The sequence below is a fragment of the Balearica regulorum genome, chromosome 31 (genome assembly GCF_011004875.1).
Source record: "Balearica regulorum gibbericeps isolate bBalReg1 chromosome 31, bBalReg1.pri, whole genome shotgun sequence".
Classification (NCBI taxonomy): domain Eukaryota; kingdom Metazoa; phylum Chordata; class Aves; order Gruiformes; family Gruidae; genus Balearica; species Balearica regulorum.
The window spans coordinates 746,739-757,882 of NC_046214.1; the positions used below are offsets into that span (position 1 = coordinate 746,739).

The 11,144-nt window shown below is 53.0% G+C and overlaps 1 protein-coding gene across 1 annotated transcript; it reads left to right on the plus strand.

Annotated features, from left to right (window-relative positions):
* Positions 1 to 8,421: 8,421 nt before the first annotated feature.
* On the plus strand, positions 8,422 to 9,357 carry LOC142598844 (olfactory receptor 14J1-like). Its single transcript, XM_075738270.1, has one exon. The coding sequence runs from the start codon at positions 8,422 to 8,424 to the stop codon at positions 9,355 to 9,357; it is 936 nt and encodes a 311-aa protein (XP_075594385.1).
* The last annotated feature ends 1,787 nt before the right edge of the window (positions 9,358 to 11,144 follow it).

Sequence of the window (11,144 nt, forward strand, 5' to 3'; positions counted from 1 at the left end):
GTGCTTCCTCTGGGCAGAGAGACTGTGTAAAGAGAAGACGACATTGATAATTTAGGAGAGACTTCTTTGAGCCAACCCTGTGCTGTTTCCCAAAGCTATCCTCCCACATTGACTTCCTTTTCCTAAGGGGACTTTCATTCAGCTCCTTTCTGTGAGCTCAGGTGTGTGCTGCTGGTGTGCATGAGGAGCAAGTGCCCCAGAGAAGGCACTCCTACGCTACTGCAGCAGTGTCAAACATCCCGTGCATTCGGCAGGATTTCCTGGCAGTGCGTGCCTACAGCTGAGTGAGAGGTATTGACTTCAGTGACCTTGGGGAACTGTCCTTATCTACTGCAGGGTGTGAACGACTCTGTTCACACTGTGCTCTGGTGAAGTGCAGCCAGCACTGGGGAAGGGCAGTTGAACGCCTTCAGAAGATGGGTGAAGGCATGAGGTTTCTGGCAGATCTGCTCATCCCTCAGTGTAACACCTCAGGAGTCTCAGGGTCTCATTCAAACCTGTCAGCTCCTCTCCCCTTTCCCTTAGGAGGAACCTGAGAGCACAGACCCTGCAAAGGTGATCGATCAGCTCTAAGGGAGCCCCTGCCTTGAACTTCCTCTTGAAAAGCTGCCTCTGCCAGTGTCCTGGGGTTGATCTGGAGCTGGGAGCAGCCCTCACCCATGCAGCCCCCTCTCAACAGCAGGATGCTGCCCCGATGGGGGTTTCTCCTTCCCTCCACCCACAGCTTCTCCCTGCAGCGCTGTGGGGAGCTCCCTGGGCAGGCTGAGTGCTGAGCCTGGCAGGCAGCAGAGCCCCTGCCCCAACACACAGCCCCCTGGGACCCTGCTCTGAAGGACAGCCGTGGCACCCCTGACTACACACCTGCATACAGATCCCTGCAGCCATGCCCAGGAAAAGGGACCAACATGCCCTGTCCCTCTGACAGTGCAGCAGGGCATGTGGAGCATGTCCTCCTCCTCAACCCCAGGGAGAGATCCCACAGGCTGTGGGCTATGGCAGCTTTACAAGATTGCTCTGAGAACCACATCTGCATTGCCCCGCATCCAGAGACTTACCGTGTCAAGGGCTCCTTCAGTGAGTTCTTAGCACCCTCTCACCCCACGTTGCCTTTAACCTCTCTTCTCCTCGCTGTTCTCCCCTCGGTGCCTGCAGGCAGTGCCCTCAGCCCTGCTGCGCTTTGCAGAGGAGCTGCTCCTGGGCAGAGCTGTCTCTCTGCAGCACAGCCTGCTTGCCATGAGCTCCCTCTGTACCAGGAGCCTGGCCCAGCTCAGCAGCAGAGGCCCAGCCCAAGGCTTTTTAATGACCCCTCCTCTGGGGTTTGGTGCTAGTCCATGGACTTATCAAGTCATGAGACCATGAACCTCAGCCACCTAGAGGAAGTTGAAGAAATCTCTCCAGAAGTCACAGTCAGACACCAACTCCACAGTTTCAGGGAGTGTTAATGGGTCCCCCTGAGGGACATCACTGACAAATCCTCCCCAGGGGCTCGTTGGAGCAGGAAATTGGAGGCAGTGATGACAGGGAGGAAAAGGCAATGTCAAGGTGGCTCTGACACTGAGAAGACCTGGATGCATTACATCCAGCCAAAGGGCCAAGCCCTGACCCCCAGCCCCTGGCAAAGGGAGATCCTGTCCCTCACATGTTGCTCAGGGCTCTTCCTGGGGCAGCGGGATGTGGGGATGTGCAATACCAAGGGCAAGACTATGGAAGGACACATCTACCAGGCTCCTGCGTGGGGATGAGGAGGCCATGAGGCTCTAGTGATTTAAGGATAAGGCTTCAGTGGAGACACAACAGCCATAGCCAAGGAGGCAAAGACCTCAGCTCTGTTGGAGACGTTCAGCCTTGCCACAGCTCTACGATGTCTCCATCACTGGCTGTCCTATGGTGTCCCACAACTTGCCTGCAGGCTGTAGACCTCTACTCTGCTACCCCATCTTTTCTCACATGAGCATCTGGCTAACCTTTACTTTGCCTTTACACCTGGCTGTGCCTTGAAACACCAAGCCTTGAGCTGATCAATAATCCCTCAGGGTGACCTGCTGCCCAAGAGCGCTGCCCTCAGTTTGACATTTCTTTCTCCTTGTGTCCACTCTCCACCTCCCAAGCTGCACTTTGGGGCACTCTGCCTTTCCCCTAATGTTTCCCACTCTGAAGAAAAGCTCCACCATCTCTGAAACCACTCTTCAAGCAGTCTCAGAATACTCCTATTCAGGGCAGAGATTCCATGCCATGGGACCAAAGGGCCAAAGAAGGCCAGGTCCTTCAGCCTTCCCAGACAGGGCATGTGCTTGAAGCCCCAAACCCCATCTTGACAGGCCTCCTCTGGACCGTCTCCAGCTCCTCCCCACTTGTCTGGAACAGGAAGCCTCCAGAGAGGGACACACCAGCCTACATGAGGGCACACCACTGCTGAGTCCAGGGGGATGATTATTCAAGTTGTTTAGGTAGACACATCCTTCCTAATGCAGCCCCGTATGCAGCTGGCCTTCTTCATCGTGAGCATGTACCACTGGCTCATACAGCATCCTGTCTAGTGTCCAGGCCATTCTCATCAGGGTCACTCCTCAGTCAGCTGGACCAGATATACGTGGTTTTGTCTTCCCCACAAGGCAGGACTGGCAACTTCTTCTTGAAAACTTCAAGAGGATGCTGTTGGGTAAATCCCAGAGTTTCTCAAGGTCCCCCTGGACTCAAGCTCCATTTTGTCAGCTCTTAATATTTGTGTGAAGACAGCTCACCCTGATTGTGTGTCTCTCACAAGGTATCAGCATGAGGATCTGCAGGGCACTACAAATACTAAAAGGTGCTGCTACTTTAATGCAATTTTCTTTCCATCCTAGGATTAACCACAGTGACCACCTCAGAAACAGCTACAAAGCCAGCAAAGCCAGGGGCAACGAGGAGATATTGAACAAAGGTGGGATGTTTGTATGGGAGGGTACAAGGATGACTAAAGGGAAGAACTCTGACTGATGAAAGGAGAGAGAAAGAAAATCGAAGGTGAAGCAAAGGATTAGATCAAGGCTGTTTTGGGGGTACCTGCCATGCAGCTTTGCATCTGTGCATCTGAGCACACAGATGATCTGACTAAACTTATGTCTGACTTTCACAGAATCATAGAATTTTTTGCTTGGAAAAGGCCTTTAAGATCACCAAGTCTAACTGTTAACCCAGCACTGCCAAATCCATCCACTAAACCATGTCCCTAAGCACCACATCTAGGCATCTTTTAAACACCTCCAGGGATGGGGACTCAACCCTGGTGACTTCCCTGGGCAGCCTGGTCCAATGAATGACAACCCTTTCAGTGACGACGGTTTTCCTTATACCCAATCTAAACTGTCCCTGGTGCAACTTGAGGCCATTTCCTCTTGTCCTATCACTTGTTTCTTGGGAGAAGAAACCACCACCCACCTGGCTAAAACCTCCTTCTAGATAGTTGTAGAAAGCAATCAGGTGTCCCCTCAGCTTCCTATTCTCTAGGCTAAACAACCCCAGTTCCCTCAGCCGCTCCTCATCAGACTTGCTCTCTAGAACCTTCACCAGATTTGTTGCCCTTCTTTGGACATGCTCCAGCACTTCAGTGTCTTCCTTGTAGTGAGAAGGCAGAGTTTAGGATCCTGAGAGAAGGGAACAAGGCAGGCAACCTTGATATTCAAGCTCCAAAATGGTCCACCCAGACATGAGGGAAATCAAGCCAAGGTGGCAGGAGGAAGGCACGGATGAGAAAGGAGTTTCTGATCAAACCAAGCATGAAGAGGAAGCACAGCAAGGGTGGAAGCTGTCTGTGCTCCAGCCTCAATAGTTCTGTGATTCTGTGCTGCAGAGATCCTTTTGTGCCCATATGTGTGTTTGTCTGTGCATGGGGGAACTGGGGGGGATGAGGGTATCCCAGGGACAGCTTCCAGCTGGACAAAGACCTAAGACTAGTTCCTGGAGGGATTCATCTTGTCTACGTGTCTAGAAAGGTGTTCATTGTACACTAACAGCCTAGCATGCAAACATCCCAGCCCCCCCTTTTAACATTTCTCTACTGGCCCTGGCTTTGCTTGCTTTGTACCCTCCTTTGGTGTTTTGGAGACAGTTGTCATAGCAATTCTCACCCCACTGAACTACTACCTCCATTAATTGTCTGTAATGCCCTGCAACTCCTTATGCTGTTACCTTGTGAGAGATTCCACCATCAGGGTCATCCATCTGCACACAAACATTACCAGCTGAGCAAATGGAGCTTTACTGAAGAAAAAACCTTGAGAAAGCCTGGGAATTGGCCAACAGAAACCTTTTGCTGTTTCCAAAGAAGTAGCCAGTCCTGCATCGGGACCAAGAATAAGCCCATACACCAGGGCCAGCAAGGTCCTGACCAGGTGTAGGACACCATAGGACATCCCGTGGTGGAGGCAGCTGAGGGCCTGGCCAGGCTGAGACTCCCCAACATAGCTGTGGTCTTTCTCTCCTGGGCTATGGCTGTTCTCTCTGCAGCTGATGCCTATCAGGAGACACCTTATCCTTAGAGCACAAGAGCCTCATGGCCTCCTCATCCCCACCCAAGAGCCTGGGAGGTGTCGTACCGTAGTTCTGCACTTGGCATTGCACATCCCCACATCACGCTGCCCCTAGGAAGAGCCCTGAGCAATGTGTGAGGGACAGGATCTCCTCTCCCAAGGTCTGGGGGACAGGGCTTGGCCCTTGGGCTTAATGGAGCACAGCCAGGTTTACTCAGCAGTTTTCTGCACTAATCAGTGCCCAGAGTTGCTTTGTCAGTAATGTCCCTCAGAGGCAGCCATTAACGCTGCAAGAAACTTTGGAGTTTGCATCTGACTTGGACGTGACATCTGACAGGCTTCTTCAGCTTTCTGTCCTTGTCTGAGGTTCGTGGACTTGGCACCAAACCCACCAGAGGGGTCATTAAAATTCCTTGGGCTGGGCCTCTGCTGCTGAGCTGGTCTGGGCTCCTGGGATGGAGGGAGCTCATGGCAAGTGGGCTGTGCTGCAGAGAGACAGCTCTGCCCAGGAGCAGCTCCTCTGCAAAGCACAGTAGATGTGACATCCCATGGGTTACTGTCACGTAAAAGGGTACAAGTCTGATGTGGGGCTGGGGGAGGCCCTCCTGTTGTGTCCCGAGGTTCAGAAAGGACCCCCTTGCTTTCTAAACTGCTTCTCAGAGAGAAGCCTAGGTGCAGCTAGGTCCAGTCTTAGTCTTGGAATTGGTCAACAGTTTATATCTAAGAGATTATGTGTGTAGCTACTTATCAGAATCAACGTTTGCCTGTCAGAGCCCCACCAAGGACTTTCACTGTGACTATTTTGCAAAGTTGAAAAGATAGGTAATTTATTGAGGCGACAGGTGTAACAAGTTCAGAATTGCCATTGATAAATGCACTTACTGCAAAAATTTTGAGCTCAAGTTAGTGGTTCAGCGCTTTTGTTAATGATAATTTTCCCAGGGTAACATGCAACATAGTCAGAGGCGCAAGTCTTACCAAAGAGGAGTCCCTGCTTGGGGAGGAGAGAGGTCCAGGCCCATCGACCTGTCCAAATAGTTGGAGTTCTTGTCCTCGAAAAAGAGGATTCTAAATGCCAGATTTATACTTTTGGCGAGGTGGGACTAAGTCAGGTATTGTGTGTCGATTGGCCCTTGACAAGGCTTGTTGTGCAGTTGATCGGGGCTGGGGGGGGAGTAGCAGAGAACAAAGGCGTTCAGTACAGAGGAGCGGTGGTCTGTTTAGCTTTACTGAAGTAACATCAGGCTGTGAAGGCTCCCCCTCACCCCAGGGGTCACTCCGTTGGGTGAGGAGTAGACCATCAGGCGCTGCATCTGTTAAGATGAACAAATTGCTCATCTCCTGCCCCTGTTCGGGTCCAGTGTTTATCAGCACAACAGAAGCAAGTTGTTCAATCCGTGCTCTTGCCAAATTTGGACCCCCCGTGCCCTTTCTGGTGGTTCATAATGACCCTGTATTCGGCACAAACAAGCCTGGACAAGTCCGACATCCCACAACGATGAACCAGGACCAACACGAGAGCAGGGGAAGAGGCAGAACCAGAGGTAACCACCCGATCCCTATCCCTGGGGGAGCTGTGAGATATGTGAAAAGATTTCAGCCACCATCCAGGCGAGCCCATCATTACCTGGCTGCTCTGATGCTGGGATAATGGGGCCAGTAGCCTGGAATTAGAGGGCAGGGAGGCCAAGCAGCTGGGATCCCTGTCTAGGGAAGGGGTATCGACAAGTTGATTGGGAAAAAGACACAATCCCTCAGCCTCTGGAGGTGACTTCTTTCAAGCATGAGGGAAAGGCATCCCTTCAGTGAAGATGTTACATGTCACCCAGGCAAATGGACCACCATGGAGAGACGTATCCAGTACTTGAGGGAATTAGCTGTGCAGAAAATGGTTTATTATCACCCAGGCATCGCGCAGTTACCCACAGATCCTGATGACATCCAATGATCATGACAAATGTGGCAGAAGTTTGTATGGAGTGGACCGTCATCATATGCCATCTCATTGTCAGTAATGGACTGGAAAGGTGAAGAGGCACCAACAGCGGATGAAGTGGCTGGGCGACTCTGGCAATATGAAGAAAGTCTCTCTTCCTCCCTCGTCTTGGCTGTGGAGAAACTGTCCCGGGAGTTCCAGCAATTCAGAGAGGATATGTCCTAGTCCCCACCTGTACAGACCAGTATCATCTCAGCTACTAGGAGTAAACGTTCCTCTGCTCCAGAGAGAGGATATAGAGGGAACACAGCATGAGGCACCCTATGGTTTTACCTGCGTGACCACAGAGGGGACATGAGGAAGTGGGATGGAAGACCTCACTCGATCGTACAGGCACAAGTACAATAGCTGCAAGGCTCATAAAAGGGGATAAAAGGAAAAATGTGGCTCCAGTTTCCAGTGGGCTGTTTCCCAGACCGAGTGGAAGCCTTGCCCATAAGTACGATCCTCTTGAAGGGACCTCTAAGTCATTTTTGCAAGAAGTGAGCAGCAAATACAATGAGCAGGATTAGAGGGGCCATGCCTCCAGCCAGGTGGAGGAGAGGGACAACTGGGTTTACTGGACTGTGTGGATCCGATAGCCTGGCACATCAGACCCACAAGAGTAGAAGGCTCTAGTGGACTCTGGTGCATGGTGTACTTTAATGCCATCGAACCATGAAGGAGCAGAACCAGGGATCCAAAGAGTTGACTGCACTGGAGGCTGAAGGGAGTCTTACTGGGAATGACTGAGAAATGCACACCATTGTGATTGGCCCAGAGGCTCCATGCAACAGAGAGGTGCCCCTGGGCAGTGCCCTGCTGCCAGGAGGGGTCTGCAGGGCAGAGCTGAGCACACAGAGGGTGGGATGGGCTCTGTGAGCAGGGACAGGGAGGAGAGGTGTGGACAGAGCAACAGCTCCTGGCAGGGACAGCTCCAGGCAGCAGAGACATGGGCAGGGAGCGGGAGGAAACTGCAGACAAGCCCTGGGCTAGGCTGCCTTCAGCCTGCTCTCTTTTGGTCCCTCCCTCTCCATGTCTGCTGGGCGTTGTCTGCTGAGCAATGAGCTGACTCTGCCTTTAGGACATCCCATCTTCAGGACATCTGACTGTCTGCTTTCCCTGTGCTGCTGGGCTTGGGAGCTGCCCCAGAAGAGCATGGCTGTGCTGTAGGATCCCAGGGAGTGCTGAGCTTTCCCTTGGAGGTCAGTTCTCTCCTCTCAGAGGCCTTTGCGTCTCTCTGAGAGGAGCTGTGTCCTCTCCCAATCACAGCTCCATTGACCCGGGAAAGAAAAGAGTTTGCAGATTTCTCTTTTGAACCAGAACTCCTCTTCTGTCCTTAGAGTCTTTTTTTGTTCTATTTTTAAGAGAGTAATTTATGTTTGTTGTCATCTTCAAGGCAACAGAACCAAAACTGCAGGGTATTTCATTAGCAGTCTAATGGACACCACAGCACTCCTGACTCTGCACTAAGATACAAAGACCTGAGTCTTTTTGCCTGCTCTATCTCAAGACTCTTCTCATTTTTCATTATAAAATGTGTATTTCTACCCCTCAGAGGAAAAATCCCCAGATTTAATGTTCAAAAATAAAAACCCCAGACAACATTCTTATAAGGACATGCTAAGCATCTCTTGTGTATCCCGCACTTTTCCAACTCATGAGCGCAGAGATTTAATTTTTCAGTTGAAGGTGGATTACATCTGACATCAGTTGTCAACTTTGGAGGTGTCACAAACCAGCTCCATGTACCCACTGCAGCTGAGCAAAGCTCAGCTCCTCACAACACATTCAGCCAGCACAAAACAGAGAAGGGAAATGCATTTCAGCTGGTGGGTGTTTCTATGAAAAATGGAATGGATTTGCTCAGAGGAGTCTGTCCTAACTTTTCCCTGTCCTTTGCTTTTTTGAACCAGCCCCCATGCCAAGAACCAGCAAATGTCCAACAGCAGCTCCATCACTGAGTTCCTCCTCCTGGCATTCACAGACACATGGGAGCTGCAGCTCTTGCACTTCTGGCTCTTCCTGGGCATCTACCTGGCTGCTCTCCTGGGCAACGGCCTCATCATCACTGCCATCGCCTGCCACCACCACCTCCACACCCCCATGTACTTCTTCCTCCTCAACCTCTCCCTCCTCGACCTGGGCTCCATCTCCACTACTGTGCCTAAAGCCATGGCCAACTTGCTCTGGGACACCAGGGCCATCTCCTACACAGGATGTGCTGTACAGCTCTTTTTCTTTTTCTTTCTGATCTCAGCAGAATATTTCCTTCTCACAGTCATGTCCTATGACCGCTATGTTGCCATCTGCAAACCCCTGCACTACAGGACCCTGCTGGGCAGCAGAGCTTGTGTCCACATGGCAGCAGCTGCCTGGGGCAGTGGGTTTCTCAATGCTGTGCTGCACATGGCCAATACATTTTCTATACCACTCTGCCAGGGTAATGCCCTGGACCAGTTCTTCTGCGATGTTCCCCAGATCCTCAAGCTCTCCTGCTCAGTCTCCTACCTCAGGGAAGTTGGGCTTCTTATATTAAGTTGTTTTTTAGTTTTTGGGTGTTTTGTTTTCATTGTGCTGTCCTATGTGCAGATCTTCAGGGCTGTGCTGAGGATCCCCTCTGAGCAGGGACGGCACAAAGCCTTTTCCACGTGCCTCCCTCACCTGGCCGTGGTCTCCCTGTTTGTCACCATTGCCATGTTTGCTCACCTGAAGCCCAGCTCCATGTCCTCCCCATCCCTGGACCTGGTGGTGGCAGTTCTGTACTCAGTGGTTCCTCCAGCAGTGAACCCCCTCATCTACAGCATGAGGAACCAGGAGTTCAAGGATGCCTTGAGGACACTGATCCAATGGACCTTGCACCACCAACAGTAATTTGTCTCCCCTTCTCTGTAGAGTGCCCAGAGTATATTTTAGGCCAGTACTCTGGGTTTTTTTTCCTCTGATAATCATAGTTAGAGGTAATTGCTTGGGTTCGTAGCACATCTCTTGAGGCTCTCTCCTGTTGTGTCTGATCCTTGAAGTCCCCATGTGTCACCTTTTTGCCTTCCTAATAGCCTCTCTGCAACAAAAGGGCATCTCCTGAGGGAGGTGCCTGCAGCCTGGGCTTTCCTCGATACAGTTGTTGCTAAAAACAAGCCAGAGGAACTGGACTTTCCAAGTGTCTTTCGCCTGCTTTTCTCCTGCTGGGGAAATAATCTCATGGTATCACTGTTAGACACCAAGCACTTAGTTGAAGGCTCTCTTCTTGGTGTCCAGGGGCATTGGAAATGGTGCACGAGCTCCTAGTCACCTTCCTCAGGCTGTCACAGGTATGATGGGGCTGATGGCAGATGTCCGTCCATGTGGAAAGGAATCTGGTGTGGTCAGGAGAGGATGGGGACACTGCATGTACTCTGGGGTGGGAAGTGAATGGAGACTCAGAAGGTGAAAGACCCTGAGATTAAGTCCCCCCAGGGCAGAGCACTCACTCCAGGTACCCCCAACCAAAGACTCTGCAGTGCTGTGGGAGTCCGTGAAGATGCAGCAGGCACAGGGCAGGAGACTGGAGAGATGCAGGAGGTGCCTGAGGAGGCGCAGGGCCAGGACTCTCCTGGTGTCCTGGGGAGCAGGGCTGGCGGGGAGGCAGAGTGGGGCAAAGGCGGTCAGGGCTGGGGATCCCCTGCAGCGTCAATGCAGGAGAGGCCGAGAGTGAGTGGCCTGTGCTGGCACTTGGGGCCAGCTGCAGCCCTGGGGCCGATGGGGAGGCTGAGACCCCCCTCTGCCTCCCAGCAGCTGCTGTGCCCTTCAGAGGGGCTGGGGCTGTGGGGTGAGTGCCCAGAGCTCTGCAGCAGCCCAGACTGCCAGCCCAGACTGGGCTGCTCTGCTGGGCGGCGCTGGGGAGAGGGCAGGGAAGGTGGGGGAGAGCCGGGGAGGGGACGGGCTGGACTGGAATGTGCCCAGGACAGGAACAGCCTGACGTTATCGGAGCTCTGTGACCATCCAGGGTGAGGACCCGCTCCAGTGGGCACGTGGAGCAGAGCCTGATCTCCTGGAGAAGGAAGCAAGTCATCAGAGGTGCAGGAGAGAGGAGCTGGTCTGTGCCATGTTCCCTGGACACGCTGGGGAAGCTGCCCCAGGGCAATTGGGAGAAACCGCCCCACGCATCGTCCATTTCCCTCTCTGGCCATACACCCAGCCCTGGGGAGGGACCTTTGTTGTGGGGCCAGCTCCGTCCTCCTGCTGGGCTCAGTGCCTGTCCTGGGGCACGGCCAGCCTGGTGCCGTCTCTCTTCTGTCCCAGACCCTGCAGATCCCACCGCACGGCTGGCTGCTGACACCTGCATGGGACACGACTGAGGTTGTGCAGGGGCAGATACTGGTGGGGGGCTGCCAAATGGAGGGCTGCTGGGGGTGGAGGCATGGAGGGCTGCCACGAGGACTGTGCTGCTGGAGACGTTTCCCCACCCCATGGACGCACCTTGGTCTATGTAGTGCCTGCACTGCAGGGCCGGGGGGCCATGTTGGGCAGCAGGGCTTGGCCAGCCCAGCTGAGGAGGTCTCCTCTTCTTGCCCCACGCTCTTCAGCCCGCTGTCAGCCTATAGGCATTGCCACAGTGCCTCTGCGCTGGCTGTTGGGTGTCTCCATGTGCCCTGCTCTGAGCCCATGCCGGGACCTGCCAT